The 26,649-nt window shown below is 45.6% G+C and overlaps 1 protein-coding gene across 1 annotated transcript in view; it reads left to right on the top strand.

The window, feature by feature from the left end:
* Nucleotides 1-26,649, top strand: part of Col22a1 (collagen type XXII alpha 1 chain) — a 212,628-nt gene that overhangs the window by 70,673 nt on the left and 115,306 nt on the right. The window contains 6 exon segments of the mRNA XM_057791877.1: nucleotides 896-940; nucleotides 1,332-1,361; nucleotides 1,613-1,666; nucleotides 6,418-6,471; nucleotides 17,743-17,796; nucleotides 26,030-26,083. Of these exon segments, the coding sequence (XP_057647860.1) occupies nucleotides 896-940; nucleotides 1,332-1,361; nucleotides 1,613-1,666; nucleotides 6,418-6,471; nucleotides 17,743-17,796; nucleotides 26,030-26,083 (291 nt within the window).

Raw genomic sequence — 26,649 nt, 5'->3', positions numbered from 1 at the left:
GAATGCCCCCAAGTAATGTGATGATCTGTGAGCTGACCTTCCACCTTTGCATCTGCCATGAGAAGCAATACCTCAGTATTTCCCCAAGTAGGATAAGATAAACTAAATCTTCAAATACAAGAGAAATACCCAGAATATAGACAAAACACACACACACATATACACATAAAATAGCACCATTAGTTCTTACTGACTTGAACTAGTAACTTACTTTAAGATTTTTAAGTCTCTGCAGGGGGAGTATTAAAATCCTAATATTTGAATAACACAGCAATGCAAATCTCAGTTGTAAAATCGCCCAGCAGGGGAGAAACGTTAACTTACCTAGAAATGATACTGAAGTTGAGCAAGGGAGAAACAGCACTCTCCTGCCCTGTCCAGTCCTGTCCCTCAGTGCCTACTTCTATCAACTGACTCACTGACTGATTTTCCGTGCACACTGCACAGCCCATGTGCTTCTGCCCTGTACTTTAAGTGTCTGCAGGGAGTTTGACTGTGCCGAGATGGCCACCATGAACTTAGCACAAGGACCACTTCAAAGGCAGAAATCCTGTGGTTTCCGCCTCCAGCACAGCCTGCTGCATCAGGTATCCCCAGAATGGGGGTCCAGCGCTGTTTCTGGAACAGTAGATAGACGTGACACACCTCACACAACAGCTGCTGAGACCCTGGTCTGAATGAGCACAAAGAGGAAATGAAAAGACCTGTGTCCTCCAGTAGCATCTGAGCTTGAGAGTGAGATGGGAATTGGATGCAGCAATACTCAAGGTGGGGGACGTCCAGCCATGATGGTGCTGTGTGTGGTGGAGCACAGAGAAGATCCTCTTGGTGTTTGGAATAGGCAACAGAAGAATGTGGAGGACATAACTGTTTATCTACTTTCTCTTCTCTGCAGGGAGATGTGGGGCCGGCAGGACCCCCTGGCATGCCAGGCTCTGTGGTGAGTGACTGAAGGTGGGATGCACTCATGAGCTCATGGAATTGGTCATAGAGAACTGATCTCTCTGCATAAAGCAGAACTCATCCGATTGAGAGAACTTGGATAGGGATCGACAGGCAGTTAGTGGTTGCCGAGGGAGGAGTGAAATCAGGAAATACAATGTACGTTCATTAAATAAGGCTATCATGAAACCCACTATTACGTATGTTTAATGTGTGCTGTTAAAACCTTTATCAAAAAGGGCATTCGATATCAAACACTGAATCAGATTGGAGAAGAATCATAAGCCACTGCATTGTGACATGCAGTGGATAGCTGGGAAGGAGTTGAGAGTATCTGATGACTGTTGAGGACATGATGACACCGTTGCTAACTCCTGTTTGTCTCTCAGGTGCACAGAGAGGGCCTGAAGGGAGAGCAGGTATGGAAAACAGGTCTTTCCCATGTTGGGATTTAAGCTGTAGCAGAAGAAAAGCCACAGCTATGGGGTTGAGCTCAGGAATTCTTTCAGGGATGTGTTCATTTGACTTCCAGTTGAGAGTCAGAAGCCTTTGTTGCCTTCTGAGAGCTTGGGGAGCTTGGGACCTTGTCAATGAAAGGCCTTGGGTGGTGGTCTTCCTGTTCAGGTAGAGAGGAGAGTGGTGACTAATGCATATTTTCTTGTCTTTTCAGGGAGCCCCTGGACCAAGAGGTCACCAAGGCCCACCTGGACCTTCAGGAGCACCGGTAAGTCACTCCTCCCCCATGGCAGGGTGTACTTAAACACCTGTAAGTCTGGGAATGCATATTCTTTCCTGTTGCTAAACAGGGGAGTATTTCAGTATCTCACTCGGGATAGAAGCTGTGGGCTTTTACCATCCTCCATGGGACACTGAACTGTGGACAGGGGGCATTGTTGCTGACACACAATCAAGTGCAGAGATCATGCAGCCTGCACTCAGAGCCCCTTGTCCCCCAACAGGCTGTGATCAGGACTCTTGGTGTATCCGTTTCTGCTCATATTGGGCACTGAAGTGACAGTTGAACCACTTCATGCTTATTTACTTTTCCCCTCCTCTCCGATTAGCCTTGATCGCTTAGAGGCTCTGTGCAGGCGGCCATTGATTTCTGCCTGTGTTAAGAACTTAATGATGTGGAAAATAACCGTTTGGGGGGAGAACATTGAAGGGTCCCTGTGATCATTTATGGTGGAAGTTCAGATTGTAAGGCTAATTAGTAAAAATGCAGTGAACTTTATGGGGGGCATTAAACTCTCTCTAACTCTCTCTCTCTCTCTCTCTCTCTCTCTCTCTCTCTCTCTCTCTCTCTCTCTCTCTCTCACACACACACACACACACACACACACACACTCTGTGTGTGTGTTAAAGTTTCATTTCCAGGCAACATGATTCTGATTTCTTTTTTTTTGTAAAGATTTATTTATTTATTATGCATACAACTTTTTGCCTCCATGTATACCCATACCCCCAAGGAGGGCAGCCCTCATTACAGATGGTTTGGAGCCACCATGTGGTTGCTGAGAATTGAACTCAGGACCTCTGGAAGAGCAGACAGTGCTCTTAACCACTGAGCCATCTCTCCAGCCCCTGATTCTGAGTTCTTTACATTGTTGTATTTTTTTTTGAGGGAAATGAAGCAGCTGTATCTATAAATTGATTCACTTTGAGCTTTAGAGCCTGTTCATCGTGAGGGCTCTGTGACAAGGGGTGGAACATAAACCAAGCCTAGATAGTGTTTGATTACAGTGTAGTTTTGGGGGAGGCTGCCTGTTTGTTTCCTGGCCACCCAGACTCCTGAAATAATCACACAGAAACTATATTATTTGCAGTCCTGTTTGGCCAATAGCTTAAGCATATTGGTAGCTAGCTCTTACACGCTTGGTTAATTATTATTAATCTGTATTGTCACGTGACTGTGACTTACTGGCAAGGTTCCAGCATGGCTTCTCCCTGACTCTGCCTACTCTCTCTGTATATCTCTTTCAGCATGGTTTTACTCTGTTAAGCCATTGGCCAAAAGCAGCTTTTTTATTAACCAATGTCAATAAAACATTCACAGCATATGTCACCTCCCACATCAATGTAGCTAGAACAATTTAATATCAAAACTTTTGGATCAATAAAGCTATCTTCTGTTCCACCATCCCAAGGCTCATCTTCTCATAGCTGTCTACCTAGCATAGCTGTAAGCTTTGAGAGATTTAGGTTCTGTGTGTATGTGAATATACATTCTACATCCATTCTTGGAAAATGATGAATTTCTGTACAGAAGTTGCTCATCTTCAGCAGTGTAGGGATTGACATGATGATGGTTGACTGACTTAAAAAACTAGTAAGAGGCAAAACACAAAATTGAACTGGATATCTATCTACCTAGCCTTGGTGCTTCTCATTGTGAAGGATGTGATGGAGACGGCCTTGGAGCTTTGCTAAGGTCCTTCACGAGGGTCAGAACTGCTGTCGGGAGAACCGAGGTTACTGCAGATGTTGTTCATGCTGTACACGCCTGTCATTGGAGAGCAGGGCTTCATGCAGGAGAAGGTGTTGATAGTGGAATTGCTTATGTTAGCCAAGGTTCTGGAAACACCCAGGGGAGGCTTTGTTAAAAGGGAAACAGGATTCTAGGACTACACTTCTTTAAAGCATTGTTTTTGCTTATTTTTTCCATGCAGTGTATTTTTAGAATCACATTTGTCTGTTTCCTTGTGTATTTTACTATCTTCATTCATTTTTATTTCCTTTGCTTTCATACAATATATTCTCATCATGTTCTTTCACCTCCCCCAACTTCTCCCAGATTTTCCCTACTCTCTCTAATGAAAATTGAAAAAAGACAAGCTAACTAAAAAAATAAAACAAAATCAGTGAGATATAATACCAAACCAAACTCAAAAGTGCATGAGCATGCTTGTACACACACACACACACACACACGCACACGCACACATGTACACACACCCTCCCCCAAACCAAGAAATCTCTTGTGGATGCCAGCTACTCCTGGGCATGGGGCCTACCCTGAAGTACGGTTGATATACCAAGGGACACAGTTTGGGAGGAAACTGATTTTACCTTTCCCACAGGTGTCTATTGCAAATAGACTCTTGGGACTCTTGGTTAGAGGTGTGGTATTGTAGCCTCTTCCTTTGTCAATGCTGGGATTTTATCTGGTTTGACCTGTGCTGTCGTAGGTCTGTGAGTTCATAAGTGCATCAGTCCTGTTCTGTCTGGAAGATGCTCTTTCCTTGGAGTTATCCGCACCTCTGGCTCTTTTAGTCTTCCTGCCTCCTCTTCTGCATAGATTTTAGAGTCCTGGGAGAAGGGATTTGATGAAGACAAATAGGACTGAGTGCTCCAAAGCCTCTCACTCTCAGTATTGTCCAGTTGTGGATCTCTGTGTCAGTTCCCTTCTATTTCAGGAAGTTTCTCTGGTCAAGGCTGGGTGATACTCTAATCAATGGCTGTAGAAAGATGACATTAGGAGTCATTTTATTGCTATACTAAGACTAAAATTCTTAAGGCCAGGACCGATACTATTCCTATTTGAAATCCAGAAGGTTTATCATATGATGGAATCTTAATGATGCTCCTGCCGGTGGACACTCAAGAGAGTGTTAGAATGGGACTTGACTGGAGTGGATAAAAAGCAGAGTGACCATGGAAGGCACTCACAGTTAGATGCCAAAGGCCTTAACCACACATCCTGTTGCATCCTTCCAAAAACGTAGCTTTGCATCTTGGCTAACAGTACCCGATGACTCTAATACTCAATTGATTCATCTCCAATTTGAAAATTATCATTGCCGCCACCCCTTACATAATTATGCTGTGGGGGTTGAATGGACTGATGTACAGAATAATGCTCTTGGAGATTTCCTAAGCCCAAGATGGGCAGCAGTCTGCATCTCTTCCTTCTTTTGAATCCCAGGCAGCACCTACCTCAGAGCCATCCACAGAGCAACTGCTTCTTAAATGTTCATTGAATTGAACAAAACTGGGAAGCTGGCTTTAGTGAATTCTGTGGAGAAAAGAAAAAAAATTGAGTCTGTGTTCAGCAACTCCAAGGAGAGGAAAATATATCCTGTTCCATAATTGGAAACAGCATATGATACTCTACAGACAAATGCTAGCTCCCTTCCCTAGGATGAAGTAGGCTCTGCCAATTGTACCAATGCATGGCTAAGCCACTAAAGGGCCTGTTCAATGTCAGGCATTTTTCTATGCTTAAAGCAGAGTAACTTCTGTGGGGGGTCTCCTCTGGGGGGTCTCCTCTCTTGGTGTGCCCAGAGCTCAGCACGCTTCTCCTTATGAAGAAGGAGAATCGCACATACTGTCCCCTACCATACTATGCACACACTCTCTTTCTCACTTACACAGTGTTATAGAAAGAAAAGACCATGGCTCTAAATAGTATCTGATTGGTTACCAAGGAGTTCTGCAACATTTGCCATAGGGACTGTGCATATATGATGCCAACTCTTTAAGATAACGAAAGAAGGTTATGGACAAATTTTACCAAGGCATAGTGATAGAGCCAGCCCTTGCTTGAGATGAGGATCTAACCTGCCCATGAAGCTTTCCCACTTGTTCTTTACAATTGAAACAAACAATGCACTGAGCCTAAGGGTTTGCTCTCCATATGGTCCGCTCGAATGCTCAGCACATGGGTACATCACCTCCATTTTAGAGAAGACATGACCAGGATTTGGCAATGTCTGTTGATCCCCATACCAGAGGTCACACATCATTTATAGACATTAGCATTCTTTCTCTAATTGACATGTACCTTTCCTGGATAATTGTATTTGTGACAACTCTGTCTGTCTGTCTGTCTATCTATCTATCTATCTATTTTTACATTATGTGTATGAGTGTTTAGCCTGCTATGTAAGTGCATCACATGTATACCTGGTGCCTGTGGCGGTCAGAAGAAGGAGTCAGATCCATTTGAACTTGTGCTGTAGATGGTTGCGAGCCCCCATGTGGGTTTTGGAAACTGAACCTAGGGCCTTTGGAAGAGCATCAAGTGCTCTTAACAGAGGAGCCATCTCTCCAGATGGTCTGTCCTAACTTTCATACTTTGGTTATTGTTCCCCAAGACTCAGAGAACCCAAGCTGGTTCCTATGGAGGAAACAAGATGAAAGAATGGGCACAGACTTAGCAGTTAGACATTTGGGTTTCAGATGCTTCTTCTCTGTGTGTTCCATGCAGACTACTGAGTTAACTATGCGGTTCCTGCTGGGCTCTTCTGTAGTGTGTGCGACATCGCCTGTCTTCTTGCTTATAAGCCCATATCCATCTGTATGTTTTAGATAGATTTAAGATCATAAATTGCTGCTTCCCCTCTGACCATATAATTACCCGTTTGGATGCCGTGACAAGTTCCTGTCCAATGAGAGTGAGAGGCAGAGCATATGCCATGCTGTGGAACCCCACACTTAACGTTCTCTGTCCTTTTTCTTTTTCTTCTCTTGAAGGGTTCGATTGGTCCAGAAGGCAGAGAGGGACCCCCTGGGCCTCCAGGTCTCCGAGTAAGTAAACCATGTTCATTTTCTGATGTCCTGCTCATCCACTCTGGCTTCATCTGTGTGGCCTCCATTGTCTGACATCCAACAGAGGACTCAAGTCCAACCTCTGCCCCCGAAGCTTGCAGTGAATATTGAAAACTGAAAGACTGGACTCGGCCCAGTCATCTTGTTTAGAATCCACTTTGTTCTCTCCCTTGATCTGGGCCTTGGAGACATGACATGTAGTCTGTGACTGGCTGTGGCTCTGCTACATGGGAACATACTAGCCCTGTGAAATCAGAATTTGGCCAAAGTTTCTCACAGGAGATGATGAGAGAGTTCAATTTTGAGAAAAACGTAAGAGAAAATAGAGACAAAGGTAGTAATCTGCTAACATGTTACAACTTTAATTTGAATATCTGCATTATTATTGAATATTGTAGCTCATGCTAGTTAATTTGATGTAATTATCTTTAATTAAATTTAGTAACTGCCTTCTTCTGTAAAATTTTGAAACCAGGCATAGTGTCACAGGCTTTTGGTAGGAGGGCGGTCACAGCATACAAAAGTCGGATACTCAGCCGGGCGGTGGTGGCGCACGCCTTTAATCCCAGCACTCGGGAGGCAGAGGCAGGCGGATCTCTGGGAGTTCGAGGCCAGCCTGGTCTACAAGAGGTAGTTCCAGGACAGACACCAAAGCTACAGAGAAATCCTGTCTCGAAAAACAAAAAAAACAAAACAAAACAAAAGTCGGATACTCTGCAGTATGGCTCATGGCTAACTGGACCAGGACTCAGGCTCAGCTCTGTGATGCTGGTTCCCAGCCCAGCCCACCACCACAGGAATGTACCCCTGAAGCTTGTGCTCGCTTTTCTAGTCCCACACGGTGTTCTCCACAGGGGAATTAGATCCAGTAGAGAGACAGGCAGCTCCTGGCACAGATAACTCCTCTACCCTGCGTTTTCTTATCCAGAGGCCATGGAGCCACTGACCCATGGGTGGGTAGAGGTCCTGGTGTCTTATGGAGGCAGTCCCTAACCTACTGGATGCCCCATTTGTCCTGAATATCACACAGCTTCTTTGGAGGATGGTTTTGTATACATGCCGTGGATTGACTCAGGGAGTGGGGCGTACAACATCCCACATGTTCAACTGTGAAACCATGTGTGACTCTTGTCACTCATCAGCTATACCTGTCCTTGCTCACCGGTGAACCCTCAAACAATTCTGTTGAATTTAACCATCGTGAACCTCCAGGAGTCTGAGAGAAGCTCATTGTAAAGGTCAGGGGAGATGTGGAAAGGTGTCTCCAAGGCTCCATGGGTGGGAGGCAAGAGAGTGACTTCACATTCACATACTCAGCCATAGCCCATCTTAGGTTCCAGTCAGTCAAATGAAGTCGCTACCATGTTGCTCTCTCTCCCATGTAGTAGAGGATCCTAGGCTTTGAAAAAACGTGTATGGGTTTGACCTCAAGGCTCTGTGACTCTTGGATGCCTCCTGGTCTTTGCAAACCTGTGGCTTTCTGGCTATAGCAGTGAAGCCTCATAATGACTGCGTTGCTGTGAGAAGAACTCCCAGGATGGGAAGCAAATTGTCCCGCTGCTGGGCTTTTATTCTCTGAACATGTCCGTGCGCAGTCTTATGAGAAGGCAACATCGTCACACGTGATGTCATTAGTGTTTATGAGCACCTTGCTTTGCTGGCATTGAACTTCTCCAAGTGCCACCTTTCCCCATATAGTATTAGATGGTCCACGGAACTCTCTCTGTAAAGATGACAATGAGCAGTTTTTATTCACTTACGTAATTTACCCACCAAGAGGAGAAGGGGTATCTTGTATGGGCTCGCCCATCAGGCCCACCCTTTATTTGCAGGGATTGACTGGACCTACCGTGTGTGCTTCCAAAATCAGCTGTTCTCATGCTGTGAAGCTCTCAGCCTTGTGAGCCACGTCAACTGCCGATGAAACGCGGGCTTGGCTTCCTTCATACTTCATACTGAACACAGCTTGAGGAACTTGAGAACTGAGCAGATATATTGATTTTTGAGATTTGGGGAATGGAATAGGGAGACTCAAGGGGGAGCAGGAAAGATGGAGAGGGTAGGGCAGAGCTGTGTGTGGAGTGGGGTGTAGATGTGGATGTAGCAAGCTCCAACTGTGTGCTGAACCTGGCAATAACATCTGTGAATTAAGGTCAGATTCTTAAAGAAGACAGTTGCTCCATGGCCCCTCAGGGATTCCTACCCAGGACTACAATACCTTTCTGCAAAGCTTGTCTTACTTTTGCTCAATCTTCCGGTGCACCATATGCCCACAAACCTTATTTTGAGCTCGCATGATACACAGATGTTCTGCTATCTGCCACAGGATTTGCCAAAAAGACATAGGGCTCTACAGACTGATGCTCAAAGTCACCTAAGGCTAAGCTTTGTCAGATCTCCAGGGAGATGGATAAAGTCTCTGAGATATTCAGAGGAGAGGGGAAGTTCAGTTTAGACAAGGATTCTGAGTCTTCAGGGAGTGATGTGGGAGCAGGTGCTGCTTGGGGCAGCTTTGTAGTTAAAGGGACGCTGATGATGGTCATGGGACAAAGGAAGTGTCGCACAGAGGAGACTACTACGACTTCTGTGCATAGATTACATCCAGCAGTGTCATTTGTAAGTCTCTAGTTTGAGCGTGCATCCGTTACAACCCCAAAGAGCCATAGTCATGGCTTCTTGTCCCAGCCCTGCTGAAACTTTACTGGGGACTTTGCCCCTTCCATTCTCCTCTCAACATTTTTTTCTTTCTCATTTTTTCCCTTTTTGGTCTTCTTGTTCTTATCGTACCCTAGCCTTTCTCCTGTTCTTTCTAGGATAACTTCATCCTTTCAACAAATGTTTCTTCTTCATTGGCTGGCCACACTTGTGGTTCCCTGAGGGTGCTCCCTGTTGATGTTCTGGCAGGCAGAGGAAGGCACACACAGTAGTTAGCATTTAAGCAGGGGATGCAGAAAGGCCCCAGAGAGAATGATAGACTGGGTCAGTCTGGGAGGCAGTGAGGTGGCAGCTCAGGCTGGCAGCTGTAGGGCCTGAGGCAGTGGCTGCTTGGCATATCTAGGCAAGGCATGATTAGAGCCATCAGGGGTTTAGCAGGGGACTTAAATAAGAGGACCTGAGAACAATTAGCATTTAGCCTTGGAGGCCATTGGAGGATGGTGGCTTTCATCGTGTCTGAAGTGTGGGGCAATTGGCTGCCTTCACTGTGGTCAATTATGGAAAAAAATATGCAAAAGTTGAAAAAATAACTAAGTGAACCTCTATATCCCTAATATCTAATTCAACATTTATGAATTCATTGAAAAAGTCTGTTTTATTTATAGCTACACTCAGCTCTGCCCATCACTGGGTTAGCTGGAAGCAATGCTTAGTCCCATAATTTGTATATGAATATTTCAGCATATTGTCTCCCAAAGATAAAGGATTTTAAAAGAAACCAAATCATAATACCATTATCCAACCCCAAAATCTGTTTGAAATTTCATCAAATATTTACCCAAGTATTCAGCATGGTCTGTCTCCTCTGTGCCTGGCTGCATTTGCTCACTGTGATGTTTGATACCACACTGGAGAGTCGGACTTGCATTCTAAATACATCCATTTGGATTTGGGGTCAGTTACAGGGAAGAGGAGAGCATCACTCAGGAGCTCCCTGATAATCAAATGATACAAATGGCAGCTCAGGCCAGAGCTGGAGACATGGAGCCAACGGGTTGTGGAAGTCCCATCCTGACCCAGTTCACAGGCTGGGCAGTGAGGTGACCAGGTAAGCGATTGGATCCTGAAGGGCTTTTGTAGAGCAATGGAGGCAATGAGGAAGACATTGCTACAGGGTGCATCGGAAGAGTTGAGGGCTGTTTCTCTTGCCCTGCTGCCTCTGGTGAGTCACAAGTGGTGACTGGAGGTATTTAGGGGCCTCTGCTCCTCTGATAGTGTGTGGCTGTACATCACTTCCTCCTGTGTTCCATCCTGGGAATGTTGTTTGACTTCAGTGCCTGCAAGAACACAGAAAAGAGAAGCAGTTAATTGAGATGTTGTGGGCTAGGAAGCAACTTCCTGTGCCATTAGCCCCTGGCTGAGTCAGGAGAACCTGAGATAGAATGACTTACTAAAAAATTCCATCTCTGTTTCTCTTGCTTTTGACCTGTCATCGTCTCCCCCCCGCCATCCCCCAACCCCCCCCTCCGTCACTTTCAATTGAAACATCACCAGGAACTACTCCTGAACATCAGGATGCACACACAGGCTATGGGAAGGAACAGAGCAGCTAAAACCAGGCACAGAGACCTAAGCATGCAGACACAGACTAAAACATCAGGTAGGGGAAGGAATCTGGACCAGCTGCTTTAGAGATTAGCCACAGGCAGACAGAGCATAATCATTGGCAAGGTGAATGCATTCATTTTAGACAAAGCTGATGTTTTTCTCCAATGACATGGTGAAGGCAGCGGACTGGTGCCTAAGCCGCAGCGATGCCCAGCCCTCGTTACAGTATACTAAATAAGGAATGCCTGCCCAGGGTGGAGCGAGCAACAGTGTGATTTGATTTAGCCTCCTCCTGCCTGATCTAGAAGGTAAGGAGGAGGCAGGAACGACTGTCAGCTGGGCCTGGGAGAGGAGCAAAGATATCTGAATCTGGAATGTTCCAATGGAAGAAGCAGAGTGAGCCTAAGGCCATTCTAACACTTGCATGTTCCAGGTTTCCAGGAAGCTCATTTTCTCCAAGAGGTCTGTCTTCCTTATTGTCCACCCCTAGACACTTGTCCCATCAGCCGGTATCCATGTTCTGAAGAGGACTTTGTTGATACTCTTCATGCTGAGGACCCATCTTCTCACCACTAGGATGTAAAAGCACAGGAGTGGAGACTTTTCTTATTTCTGTGTCTAAAGTATTAGGAGTTCACAGCCATAAAACACAAATTTGTATATATGTAAAATACTTATCCAATATACGGAACCATGTGGGATATACAGTAATATAAAAACATTGGTAAATTTCTTGGATAATTTGTGTGCCAGAGCAAATGGATCAGACATGGAGTCAGATCTCTGAGCACACACATGACTGTGTGGTGTGGAGAAAGGCAGGATCCAGGACTGGTATCTGGTCCCCCAGGCACTGACCTTGTCCAGGAGATGTCCAGTATAGGTGGAGGGAATGTGGTTGTCGCCTAGCTCTTTGCTGCTGAGTCCTGAATGGTGTAGCCTACATATTTTTTGATTCCTCTTGTCTTGACAAGACAAAAAAAAAAATCAAAATTTTAACTTAAGTGTAAAATCTGGAATATTGACTCATGGGGGGAAGGGGCTGGAAACTCAGAGTGAGAACTCGGTGCCCTGGCCAAGCTCCCTCTGGTCTCTGTTGTCTGCTCTCTGCTCAAGCTCACATCAAGCTTTTTGCCCCTTTGGATTATTGTCACGTCTGCTGGTTTCCTCTCATCAGGTAATGAGAACCGAAACAGTGATCGTCTCAGACTTCATTCTTCCCTTCTGAAGACACAGGTTCCTCTGGTGCTCATGTTCTTTCCTGTGTACCAGTGTCTGGAGGGCGCCCTCTTTAAATGGAGTTCATCTTGGCAGGCATAGAGCCAGCAGCAGGTGCAAACAGATAATTGGCCAATCACCGCAGGGCAGGTGTGCAGCTCTGCAGTGGGTTTCTCTGAATGTGTGTATTCTGTGTGTGTGAGTGCATGCATATGTGCATGTGTGTGGAGGTCAGAGGTCAACATCAGACATTCCCCCCCCCCTTTGTCTATGCAAGGTTTCATCATTGGGTTAGGTAGACTGCAAGGCCCATGAGCTCCAGAATTTTTCTCTTCCCCTTGGTGCTAGCATTACAGATGCTCCAAACTTGGGCCTTCGTGCTTATGTGCCAAACACTTTACCCACTGAGTCATTTCCGCATCCTAGCTTTGTAAATTTTGTTTTCCTGTTTGTTATTTAGTTGTCTCTAGGTATCACAGGGTATGGTCGCTTAATCTCAGTTGACTAATAAGGGATCCAAGACCTGAAGAAATGTGTGAGTCCCCAGTGTTGAGAACCAGGTCTGCCTGGCTCCTCCACACCCTCCCCAGATTTAGAACTTGGTGTGTTTCCCATTGCAGAGATCAAAACTGCGAGCTGTTTTCCCAACTGGGAGCACCTCACAGATAGCTGACCGACTAAGCGACTGGGCACATCCTGTGTGGTACCCCAGATGCATGTCATATTCATCTGTTTTCCTTGGCACTGAGGTTTCATGGTGGCCAATCTGCATTAGCTGCCCCAGCTCTGACTTCTGTCAGGTTTCAGAGAGAAACACGGGTAGACCTTGTCACTGGCAGTCTGGGTGGCATTTGTTCCACTCTCCATGGTTGAAACTTCCTGCTGAACCAGATGGGAGCGCAGCGTTTGGGCCAGAGGCTACTGTTTGATTCATTTCAGGGCCTGCAGCCAGGCTTTTGTTAGGCTGTTCTAAGTAGTCCCTGAACACTAGGTTTCAGATCCAAACAGTAGAAAATGATCATTCTTGACATTTGGAGGCATGGAGAGGAGGAGCCGAGCGAAAGACCATATGGCACACATTAGCTGACTCGCACAGCCAAGCCTTTTGTGTGCTAATGGCCCTGCCTGTGGCTGTGGTAACACATCCTGGCTAGGAAGGGTTTGCTGTCCAGAATTTATAGGCCTCTCCTTGGTGGATATGCCCTGTCAAGAGCTGGTTTGCTCAGCGTTTTGGCATCCAGAATCACTCGAAAAATCTGCCCTCGTGATCAATTACGAATAATTACCCAGATATTATACTGGGCCACAGTTTGAAAGAGAAGAAAAGTAAAAATTACTGTTAGCAAAATAGCTCTTTGTTACAGAAGAACCTGTCAGATTCAGGAAGTATGCAGCAGCTGCTCACTGACTTCAGCTGAAGTTAACACAGCTGCTTGGGGCTTTGGGTTCAGCCCTCGAGATTCTAACTCATTCATTTGTATGGCATACGAGGGAATATATATCTCAAATGTGGTTTCTCGTTTTCCCCTTAGGCTCCTGGAAGAAGCGGCGTGGCCCCAGGATGTGATTTTGACATGATGAAATGGGGGGAAGTGTTAGAGAGGCAGTAGTGTGGCCGTGGTCTCAAAGGTCAGAAGTCCTAAAGGGGTGTGGGAACTATCACTCAGGTATGGGAGTTTTAGTGCTGGATGCTGTTGAAAAGGATTTTCTGGCTGTGGACTCTTCAGCCCAAACAGCTCCAGTGTGTCGTGTATATGATGAAGAGCCTCTGACTGTTTTAGAGGTGGGAAGCTTAGACTCATCCTCTTTCGCCTTAGCAGGGTCAACCTGCTTCACGAGTGACCCAGAAAGTCCTACGGGGGATAACGCCAAGAGCAGGGCTGCCTCCTGCAGCTGTGATTGCACGAGGGAGGGAGCTCTGGGAGGAACCTAGTGGCTGTCAGTGGCCTTTTCTGGTCTCTTATCACATCCTAGGGTTCTTTCTCCTTGCTGAAAACCTAATGCTAGCCATGTCTACTTTCCTTGGTAGACTTCTTTGCGTTTCTCTTTTCTTGCCATAACCCACCTCCCTGCCATCATGTCTTGTAGTAGTTTTCTGATGCTGTGTTAAAACATGATGACCAAGGACACTTAGAGAAGCGTTTACTTGGGCTTATGGTTCCAGAGCTTTAAGAGTCCAGCGTGGCGGGAAAGCCTGGCAGCAAAGGGCAGGCACAGTGGCAGGAGCAGGAACTCAGTGCTCACATCATTAACTGCAGATCTGCAGTAGAGAAGAGGACAGGAATGGAGTGAGACTATAAACATGTGAAGCTGGCCTCCATCCCACCCGCATTTCTTCAGACAGCGCCACCATCGAGGCACCCAGTGTTCAAATATCTGAACCTTTGTGGGAGCATTTCTCATTCAAACTGCTGTATATGTCTGCCCTTCCAGAGCGTTGGATTTCACAGCCTGGCAAGAGGGCCCTTCCTGAGCCAATGACTGTTAGATAGCTCATTACCGTTTTGTCTGAGGGCATGTCATCCTTTGAGTAGCACGAGATCTTGGCCGACCCCACAGCTTCCTGTCTGTGAGGGAGGCTCATACCCTTTCTTCCCTACCCTACACAGGCAGGCAGGCTTCTGAGTTATTCGGCACAGTCCACAGCCAGGTTTTCACATCCTTCCTTCTCCTGTTTGACTCCTCCCAAGATCCATTCAGTGTTTGCTTCCTATCAACAGAGGGATTATTGGTTGATCCTGAATTCATCTTGTAGATAATCAACAACTTTCTGTGAAATAACCTGGGGAAAGGGGAGGGGCGTCTGTCCAGGCCGAACATTAAAGGTGTCTGTTTTCCATTCCCTGAGGAGGGAGGAACAGGAAATGGGCCCTCTATCATCAGCTCCTTAATGTCGGCTCTCACCAAAGCAGGGTCAGATGCATCTGAGGTGTGGCTTACTTCTGAAGGCATTTGTGACTACATTTTGAATTTTACCTGACAAGTGTCCAGAAACTCATTTTGGCATGGATCCCATGTGCCCTGCAGGCCAAGTGCTCTAGTGCCAGACCTGGATCAGGGGGCTTTGGCCAGACAGTTGCTCTCTGAAAGACAGTACATTGCCACATAGACTCTTCCCATCTTTCTAATGTCATCTGCCTTCGACTCACACAGCTCTCCCTACTGCTATGGTCTTTGCTGTGGCTCACATCCACCTCAAAGACAGTTTATTTATCCAGATCACAAGTGTGTACTAAGCATGCCACCGTGTGCCTTCAAGGTAGAGTATCAAATAAAACCAGAACCAGGGCCTGCTTCCAAATGATGTGTGTCCCAGTAGGGCAGAGAGGTGGTAAATAAACACAGACAGCGGTGGGGGTGTTGGTGGTAACACACACTAAGGGAGGCCCAGTAAGGAGAGGGGCATAGCAGGTGGAGAGAGTGATGCTTGCATGAGGTTTCCAAGGAGACATTCAGGTGAGAGGACCATTGAGCAGAGACCAGATGGACCTCTAGAGAAGTAACTCTGCAGGCAGGAGGAAGACATGAGAGAAAGGCATTGGGTTTGTGGTTATTTGGCCTGTCAAGAAAGAGGCAGGGAGCCATTATGCTTGGAGGTGGAGGAGGGTAAAGGACATGAGGAAAAGGTGCAGGAATGGGGGTCATGAAGGGCAGGCTGGGGGGCATTGAAATTTGGATCTGAATTAAGAAGCACTGTTATATTTGGGAAGCAGGCATTCCATGGCGGTTTTATGAATATAACCCTGGATTCTCAGAGGGGAAAATTGTGAAGGGAGGCATCTGTTTGGGGGTACCGCAGTAGTCCAGGGGTGAGCTGATGCTTGGGTAGCATGGAGTATGGTGAACATGCAGGTGTGGTTTGACCAGCCTTGTTCTGTCTCCAAGCCCCACTTGATCGCTCGTGTGCTTCAGTCTGCACATAGTAAACCAGATATGACTGTCTTCAGCTCTGGACTCGGCTTGGTCCAGGGAATACACATTCTTTGGGGGCTCTGTGCTGACATCCTTTGCCTCCCCCCATTCATGTGCCTCAATATTTGCACAGTAGGATGTGAGGAAGGTCCTATTCTCATGGGCTTTCTGAGTACACATCCCATCTTTCTTTGCCCCTGGTCTGTTCCCCATGAAGACTCCTTTTCCTTCCAACATTACCTCCACACCCCTGTTCCGGGGAATATTCCTGAGTCCTAAGTGCTCGTGTGATATGGGAAGAAGATGAAGAGAAAGAAGAAAAGAAGGATGAGATGGAAGAAAGATGACAGGAAGGAGAGAAAAGAGGGAGAAAAAACAGGAAGAAGGAGGGACAAAGGAAAGGGAGGGTAGGAAGGATTAGGGGACAGAAAAAGACAGAAAGCAAAGAGAACGTACTGGGGCTGCATCCAGCGAGTAACAAAGCCTGATATTCGTGTACGTGATGGGGTTCAGGATCACTGGGGACCAGCAGGAGCAAGCTGGGGAGCAGAGAGCAGAGGACCAAAGACACTGAGAGAGCTAACATTTGCAAGTCCTTTTCCCCTAAGCAGTCCTGGGCAGTGATGTTTTGGAGAGTTGTGTTAAGCCTGAACATGTTCTCAACCATGGAGAACTGGATGGAACCCAGCCCTTTGCCTTCCCAGCTGTATAACAGGCAGGCTTTGTGTTCTAGACTTTCAGGCTGGGCCTCTGAACATCTTCACAAGGTCCCCTTGATGAACAGATTAAATTGGAATATGCAGGTGGGGGAAACTAGGCAGTTTCCTGCTAAACCTGTCTTGAGAAATGTGAATTTTACAGATTTTTTTTTCCTTTCTAACTAGTCCCTTCATTGAATCAGGCAACATTCCAGGACCAAGGGAGTGGTACAGAGGAGACTACTTTGGGTCACTTGTGTAAATTAAGGTCATTGTGTAAATTAAATGCAACAATACACTTCCCAGCTGGTTTGATGATGGGGTCTAATGAGGGTGGTTGCCCCCATGATCTCATCAGAGAGTCAGTGCATCCACTGCACGGATTGGAATCTCACCACAGAAGGGCACAAGCAGACTCAGTGGACTTCTTCTCCATGGTTGGGGGCATCTATACGGATGGAGGAGCGCACACTATGTGTCTGCACAGGAAGGGGGCAGGGGCACTCAGCATGTCCTCCTGTAGGATGCAGCTTGGGGAAGTTACTGTTAGACAGCCAGGCTCATGAAGACAGTAGGTACCACACAGTACTGAAGAGTGGAGTGTGGGGGAGGAGAGGGAGAGAGGAGAGAGAGAGAGAGAGAGAGAGAGAGAGAGAGAGAGAGAGAGAGAGAGAATCATACTTTTTCAGACAGTTTCTCTAGAGAGACTGAGAATCATTAGGCAGGTTAGGAAAGGGACTCGGGTTGTGAAGTCATGGAGTTGGGTATGCAGGGAGGTGAGGAGGATCTGGGAGGAGTTGGAGGAGGGGAGAATGTGGGGGGAGAAAAATATTTTCAAATATATATATTATTAGTATATATATCAACAACAAACTATACACACCAAAAGCAATACTCTTGTTTAATCTGCCTTGGGAAATTTGGGTGGTGTATTATCTTTAATGTTACTTGCAGAGCTAAAAACCATTTGACCTCCTGAATCCCTAAGCATGTACCCCCTTTGCTGACACCACACTTAGCTCTGTTGAGTGGGCCTGTTTAATAACCCATTAAGTAAGAAGCTTGAGTCATTGAGACAGGATTTCCCTGAGAGACACTGTTCCCTGGGCTTTGTGGGATGATATTTTACTGTTAACTCTGTTTTCCCTTCTGTCCTTAGGGGAAGAAAGGAGAAGTGGGTCCACCAGGAACCCCTGGAGCACTGGGGCCACAGGTAAGGACTGCTTGTCAATTCCCCCATTGCAATGCTGTTTTCTCTGATGCAGTAACTTGGTACCAGTCCGTAGCTTGTAGCCAGCATCTTTGTAGTCACCATCAGAGAATGCGAAGGGATGATCACCAGTTACATCCATTTTCCTGAAAGAAGCAAACAAAGGAAAAACTCCAACAACAAAATTCATAAAAAGTAAGCTAGACTCTTCTTTCTCAACTGGAACCCTGATCACATGTGTATGTGTGCATATGCACATACAGGGACACACACATGCACATACATATACACATATATGACATTAACTCATTTATATTAATCTGTGTTCTGCCATGTGGCTTGTGGTTGCTACTTCTGCTCCTGCACATTTTGCTTGTGCTGTGTATCCTGGTCCTTCACATGCCTCCTTGAGCCTTGATTCTTCTCCTCCTCTTCCTCTCTCTTTCTGCCTGGAAGTCCCACCTATACCTCCTGCATACCTATTGGCCATTCAGGTTTTTATTACAATCATAGCTATACATTTTCACGTAGTGTACAAACATCCCACAACATTTCCCCCTTTTGTCTAAATGAAGAGGAAAGGTTTTAACTCTAATACAGTAAAACTATATATATATATATATATATATATATATATATATATATATATATATAAAGAACAATTATCGGATAAGAAAAACATATTCAGTGTCCAGTCCATTTGCATCTGGTATATTCTGAGAAATCACTTCATTATCTGTTCTATCTTGGTGAGTCCAAAGTTTTGTATCTGATTGACTTTCTATCAAAACTATAACTATATTCACTTTTGAATCCATCAAGAGACTCGTGAAGGATATAATGTTACCTGGATAAACAGGAAGCGCGAAGCAAATAATTTCTAAAACGAGAGAAATGACAAGAACAACTGACTGCCTTGACTGTCACTCAAGGTTCCTCTGTAATGTTGGGGAATTCATTTGTGGCCTACAGACCTAGAATATCTGACAGACTTTTCTGTGAATCAGGAAGTTTGAAGGACTGTCCTATCCTGTCTTGATAAAATTCAGTAGTTGCTTTCTTTTGTGTCCTGCTGGTCTAATTTGGACCTCAGCAGTTGTGGCAAGGGCAGTTTCTAGCCCAGCTTCTAACTTAGCCAAAAAGAAAGCAAACTCCATTTGGAGGTTCTTTGATGTCTGTTATCCTTTTTTTTTTTTTTTTTTTTTTTTAGTAAATTGGTGCTTCCAGGAGCAGATTTGTCCCTCTGTCATGAAAAGCCTTATGTTTTTAAAACATCTTAAATACCATATTCTGAAGTGTTTGAAGTCCATCTGTCTATCAAAAATATATCTTTTTGGACTTGAAAGCATACCTAACAAGGCCTCAAAATTGATTGTTAGAGGACCACTAACCTATATTTCTTAATTATCCTAAATAGTGTGTAATAATAGCTTTCAAGGAGTAGGAGTAGAAATTTACATGGAATTGTTAAATGAACTGTGTAGGCACAATACCTTAAACAAGAATAGAAGAATATATACATTACAACAAAAATAACCTTAAATTTGTATCAATATATAAAAATCCATGCCAGTGTAAAACATTTAAGACTAGTAGTTGCATTTTTAGTTTAAAAGTAGATCCAATGATCGATCCTTTTATCCTGTCATTCCTATATTCCCTATTTTCATTTCAGAAAGAGAACCTTAAATCTAACTTCCTTTGCTTAGTTTCCTCCCTCACCGTGACCAATAACAACTTATAACCAACCCCACTAAATGATGACAAACATCTATAATCCATTTAATGACCAACAACCACCCACCCCATCGTTTAGAAATGTGGGCGTCATGTTCTTAAAATTATTTCCTGTTGTCTGGGGGTGACAGGATCTCTAGAAGATCCTGAGAACATGGAGATAATGGTCAAGTCCTGGGAGAGCTTGCTGTATTGTTTCCTGTCTCTGTGTAATGAGAAAGTGTAGGGCTTAACTGAAGTCTTGGCTGGAGTAGTACATGAGGCTTGACCATCTTGGCTAGCAGCTTTGAAGTACCTTCTTTGAGTGCTTTCTTTGCACTAAATGTTTATAAGTTTCCTATATATGGTAAAGTGTGTAGAATGGTACATATTGCTACATAAGTGTTTGATAATCATGTTGGCTCAGACAACTCAAATAACAACTACTTCATTCATAAGTTCATGTCACTGGTATATTTTTAAAAACGATTTAATTTATGTGTGTATGCCTATGTAGGCCAGAAGAGGGTGTCAGACCCTTTGGAAGTGGAGTTGCAGGTGATTGTGGGTATTGGAATCCAGACACAGGTCCTCTGGGTGAGCAGCAAGCACTCTTAACCACAGGGCCGTCTCTCAGCCCTGTATTACACGTTTAAATGTGCAAGTTTTTACAGTTTTTTTGTTAGTTCTTATTTACAAATATTTGAGTTTTTGATAAACCTAAAAGTGGTGTCTGTCTTTTCATTCCTAAATTGAGAACAGGTGTTGAGCTTTTTCAATGTTAATCTTAAAATTTCAACTAATGGTAGAGTTTTGCTTTCTAATCAGACAATTGTCAACCACAAATCTTAGTAAGAACATGAAACTTACCCACTGAGTTAGGGCTGCACACCAGTACACGAGCTCCCTGCGTGCCACCCACAGCGACATTGCATTCTGTGTTTTATTATCCTACAGCCTCACAGGTGCTTTTAGGAAATGGGAGCATTCAACACTGCCAGTGTTGAAAGAAGGCAAACGTAAGCCCAAGTTCATTGGCACTGCCTAGGAAATTGCTCATGAATGTAGGAAGTTGGTAGCTTGCTGTCTGTGAAAAATCACATGCTTAGATTCTTGCTCCTTTCTGATAGCAGTTGTGGTATGAACTGCTGACGGAAGCAGCTTACCTTTGCCACGATTTCCAATTTTGTGGCGGCTTTCTAGAAAACAGCAGGCCCTCAGAGTCCAGCACAGCCACTCATGCAGAAATCTTCTCGCATAAGGAAAACAGAAGTCTTTGTGGGACACATCCGCGTGTTTGTGCAAAGGTGACGATGCCGGGGACTGTGTGTGGAATGAAAACCCTCGGATGGGAGGAGACACAGCCACAGCACAGGGCTGGTTCGAGAGCTGGGTGGACTCATAAGACTCTACAGAAATTTCCTGGGATGGGCAGTGATCACAGTTACACCTGGGGGGGAGGGGACACAAATTCTGCTCTCAAAAGTGTCCCAGCTGCACATGGAATTAACTTGATTGCTGTATTAATTCATGCAGGCAATTTTCATGCATCTTCAAATTCTGTCTTATTTCCTAAGTATACCACAGTTGGAACTACTGTTATAGAAGCAATTATTTGCTATTTCTTTATTAATAATTAGATTAATTGGCTACTTATATATCATTATATCTACTAATTACATCAGATAGCTGTTTAGTCACTGTATAGTGATTAAATGTTGATTCATTAATAATTAGTGAACGAAGATTAGTTAATTAATTATCGAAAGTAATTGCTTTGTTTTCAGTAGTGTTAATGCAAACAGGCATGCAGTTTGTCAACATTTATATCTACTGGCTAATATGTTGCTTGTTAATAGATTAATTTGGCTAGATATTTTCATTAATGTTTAAAAGAAAAAATAAGGAACACACACTCACACAAGTTTACAGATAATGATGTACAACCTTATGCTGTATTTTAGGAGATAAAGGTTCTGAAAGTGAAGTCCATTGAGGTTGCATAAGGCCATCTAGAGTTTTATCTAGGGCATCCAAAGCCCTAGACATCTTACGTTTTTGTTTTGCAGTGATGTGGAACCGTGCACATCAGGCAGGTGCTAAACCACTGAGCTATATCCTCAGCTTCAAGCCTTAAATTTTCACTTCAGTTCCAGCCTGCTCTTCTCTTGGCCCCGAGATGAGTTTCTTGACCTGCAGCATCCAGGGAAGCTGCAGACATGGAAGGTTGTCTTGATCTCCCTCTCCCTCTTCCATTAGCCACGTTTCTTTCTCAAGACACCATCATGTGTAAGAAAGGGAAAAGACGGTGGAGCATCCTGGTTTCTAAAGGTATTTCTTTTGAGAAGGGAAAGTAGGCTTCCTTATCCTCCGAAAATCCACATGCCAGCTAGGTATCTGTGGGAAAAATGAACAACGGGAGGCTGAATAGAAGGAGGATCCAGAGGCAAGACAGCTGTTCATGCAAATCCATGGTCACCTATAAGCATCACCACCCTCAGAAGACAGCGAAGGCCAGCTGAGCAGGTCCCCAGGGCAGGCTGAATGCTGCTTTGCCTTGCCTCATACCCCAAACTAGACTTGCAAAATGCTCTATGTGAATTGGAATGGATGCTGGAGGCTGTGTGATGCCTCCTGGGAACAGCTCCCAAGCCTTCTAACAGCTGTTTCCAGCTGCATAAGCCTTTCTTCCTCTCCATGGCGGTTGCAGTGGGCGCATTTAATTTACAAGGATACCCCTAGTTGTTCTGTGCTTACAGCCTCAAATCTTTGCAAAGTCCCTACTGTGTGCACAGCAGAGAACCAGGTGCTGAAGGATTGGACTCAGAGAGCCCCAAGATGTATTTACACTCTAGATTCTCCTTCAGTCACAGAATGGGGCTGAAAGAAGGGCATGAGACTGGAGTGTTTAGCAGGACTTGGGCAGGCCAGACTGGAGTATCAGGGTTGGGAGGTGTGTTAGACCATGGAGCTCTCTTCCAACAAATTCTGTGTACTTCCAGTTGATTGAACTCCCCTTTTCCTTCCCTCCTTTGTAGCTTGGGTTGGAAAGGTCTGCCTCACTTGATCAGTATGGGGGCTCAAAGGAGGTAGAGCAGGTGCATAAAATCTGGACAATTAAACATAAAATCTGAATGGCAAGTGGAGTGCTCTCGGGCAGTTCTAGGTTTCTGCCTTCTTTTCTGTGTCTCCCATGCATGATGTGCCTTCTCTCTGCTGTTATGCACATGGCAGCAACAGAGATAGGGCTAGAGTGGAGGTGGCTATGGATGGAGTTGGTGATATGGTGGAAGGATCCCGTACTAGAGATATCAGGACCACTTGGCATCACACCTGTCCCTGACCTTAGGCACGTGATCCTAACCTGCTGCCCGGGAATCTAAAGAGGGAGCTCTTGTCCCTATGTGTATGGCCATGTGTATGTGTATGTTCAGGTGGCTCTGACTCAGCTGGACCCTGCAGGAGGCATATAGCTCTCTTCCACCTGATGAAGATGGAATGGCCTCTGGCAAAGTCCTTAAACTCTCTGAGCCTATTTTCTTCATTGTCAAACACTAAAGGTTTCCTTTTCACTAGATAGTCTCCAAAGATCATGAACTGTAGAATTCTGTGAGCCAGAGCCACCAACAGAAACAGGACAAGGATGTTTACAGAAAGCCTTGTGTGTGTGTGTGTGTGTGTGTGTGTGTGTGTGTGAAGGAGGTCAGAGAAGTGATGGGCTGTCCAGGAGGCCCAATTTCTGAGAAAAGTGTTTTTAAGGCACAAAACATTTCAGTGCCATCTGCGTGGCCCGGTATGTAAGGAGGGAAGAAAGGGAAATATACCCATGGTCTGTCTGGGAACGCCCTGTTAGGCTCCATTGTTGGGTGCTGTGAGGCCGGCGGGATCCTCTGGAGTGACGGTGGGTGGCCTGACTTGTGCTTTCCTGGCATAGTGGGTCTGGTGATTCCTGCAGGTCCCTTAATGTGCAGAGAGGTGAACAGGGTTGATCCAAGCAGCACATGGTGCAGTGCCGCGGACTGACTGGGTGATGGGGTGAGACAAACAGGCCACCCTTGATGCCTTCTCTCCCCGGCCCTTGTCCTTCCAGGAGGACAGGTTGGTGCTCACCCAGGGCATTTCCTGACCATTGCCTCCCCAGTTGCTGCAACCCAGTGCAGACATCTTGGTCAGGACAGATGCTGCTCCAAAACCTCTCCAGGTCTAAGTGAGCTACTGAGAAATAGAACTCCAGCTGCTACTCAAAGCCCTGTTTGGGTAAATGCTCTTGTGTATGATGGTTTGACTCCCACAAGCCACCCAGAGGCTGTAAATGGAACTGTTCGTGCTTTCGACAAATATGCCATTCTTTGGTTTCTATCGCCCTCCAGTGGCCATCTTGTATTATGGTTCTATGAATGTAATTAGCCCCTTGCAATACTCTTGCAGATGCCTTTGGCATTTTCTGAATGCCTACTCCCTGTCATGGCCTGGGTTAGTTTCTCTGTAAGATACAAAGGAAACACAAATGTTTGATGCTTGAGGATCTGAAGGTAAGATTAGTAGTTACCCTGGTCTTGATCACAAAAAGGCCCAGGTAACGGGAGCCATCTCAGAAGAGAGGGCCATATGAAGAGGATTACTCTGAGCTTCCAGAGAAGAGCTCGTTCTGAGGGAGCACGGGAGGTAGCGACTTCTCTTGCTTGGAGAAGTTGTGTGGGGTAGGGGAAGGCTGTAAACACTTCTGGAAGAATACAGAATGCCAGGCCAACAAAACAAGAATGTGCTGCCACCAAAACCAAGAACAAGAACCCCAGAGTCCTCATCCGCCATGTGCCTGAATGCTCTCAGATGAGCGGTCACTTGGCAAGACTGTCATGAACCTAAAAATGCTTAGAATGATCTCCACCCTCTGCCCGGGCCCCATCATTGCGTAGTGACCACTAGCCCATGACTGGTGACCCAGCACATGTCACATGACTCTGTTCGTGTCCTCCATATGCCATCTGAAAATCTAAAAACACACATGGTTGACATAGGTCTTTTTTAGACTACCTGGTTACTCCTAAGTTGAAACCACAGCTCTTCACACTGGTATCTCAAGGCCTGCTATGGGAACACCCTGTTCTCTCTTGGAGCTTTTGACTATTGTATAAAGTCAACTCTGCTGGCCTTTATTCATCGGGTCCCTACCTGCTGATATGTGTCTCGCCTGTTAGTCATTTCTTCTTCCCAGGGCTCAGTTGCCTGCTCTGAGCCCCTTGCCTCAGTCTTCCAGGTTCAAAGGTTACCTCCCACTCATTGATCACAGGTTCCCCCACCATGATCACGGACACATGAGTTCTGGCTTCTTGTCAGATAACACTTTTGCCATATTCTTTGCCTTTACAGGACCCAAAGCGTCAGCATGGGTAATGGATAATTGAAATTGCATACAGCTACAGATGTATACACCCCCATACAGTACACAGCTCTAGATGCATACACCCCCATACAGTACACAGCTCTAGATGCATACACCCCGATACAGTACAGAGCTCTAGATGCATACACCCTGATACAGTACACAGATCTAGATGCATACACCCTGATACAGTACACAGATCTAGATGCATACACCCCGACACAGTACACAGATCTAGATACATACACACCTATAGAGGGCACAGCTCTAGAGGCATACACCCTGATACAGTACACACTGTACACAGACAATGCACCTCCCTACTCCTGGTCAGACTGGTTCCCATGGAGTAGAAGTGTGCAGGGGAGAGATCTCAGTGAACCAAGGAAATCAGCAGGCTATGGCTGAAGACCCACAGTCTGCTCTGCAATGCTAATGCTGGCATCACCTTGGGCTGTGATTGGTGATTTAAGAGGACTCTGGGAGAGTCTTGCACATGTGTATGCATGCACATTTGTGTATGGTCTCCTTAAATGTTCAAATAATTTAGGTTGCTCCTAATTTGGTTTCTTGTTGCTGCACTAAAACACTGGCCGTAAATAACGGGTGGGGAAAGTGTTTATCTGACTCACGTGTCCATCATTGAGTGAAGCCAGTGAGGCAGAATCTCAAGGCAGGGACCAAAGCTGAGACCATGGGGCTGCTCACTGGCTTGTTTTTCTCTGACTTGTTTTACTCCTGCTTGCTCCCCTATCTTTCATGTAAAGCCCAGACCCACCTGCCCAGGGGTGGACACTGCTCACAGTGGGCTCCCCACCCCCCATCAATCAGCAATCAAGATGATGCCTCCAGTCTGATGGAGGTAGTTCTTCCATTGAGGTTCCCTCCTCCCATATGACCACTGTTTGGGCTAAATTGTCCCAAATTAGCCAGCATACAAATTGGACATTTATTAGTCATTTGCCATTTTTGCTTCACATTTTTTCCTTTCTCATTTCTTTTTCTTTCTGCTTGAAATCCGACGAGACGGATGAGGCCAAAGTCCTCCCACACTGCCACCCTTTTTTCCCTCCAGCACCAGTTTGTCCCAGGTAGTTTCTCGGGGTTCTTTTCTAACCATTCACTCTCTTTATACAGGGCCCGCCTGGAGCACCCGGTGTTCAAGGGCCCTCTGGACCTGGAGGCCCTCCGGTAAGCCAGGCTTGACTTTCTCTCCAAGAGGACTTTGGATAGCATTCTCAAGGGCAGGGAAGTACCTTTCTCTGTCCAAGTCCAGGATAAAGCTTCCAGAGACAGGAAGATTCAGGAAGCAGATGCCTCTAAGCTGCTACACTCCCAGGCTCTTGGATCCAGTGGTTATAAATGGCATACAAGCCAGCATAACACCTTGGTACCTTCCTGTGACATGGCATTGGGGGTGTGGCATGCTACACTGTTCTTCAGGTGTACCTAACTGATTGTGGGCTAGCCTCAGAATACAGGATACCTAGGGCAGTATTTGTTAACATTCTTACCTCTTGTCCTTTAAGGTCAGTTGGGAAACTGTCCCCATAGCAGGTCCTGGGCAAGGTAGACCCAGCCGTGGGCAGAGGGTGGTGAGTCCTGACAAGTAGTTAACCGTGGGTGGACATGACAATGAACTCCGCTGCTGAGCAGACAAGCTGTAAGGTTGCAAATAGGAGACAATTCTACAGTTTACAATGGCTGTCAGGGAGTGTGGTAGACACGCTGAGGTACTCTTCTTTGGGCCTGAGGAG

Source organism: Chionomys nivalis, chromosome 17 (assembly GCF_950005125.1).
Source record: "Chionomys nivalis chromosome 17, mChiNiv1.1, whole genome shotgun sequence".
NCBI lineage: Eukaryota > Metazoa > Chordata > Mammalia > Rodentia > Cricetidae > Chionomys > Chionomys nivalis.
The sequence above is the reverse complement of the archived record's forward strand: the minus strand, read 5'-3'. Positions and strand labels throughout refer to the sequence as shown.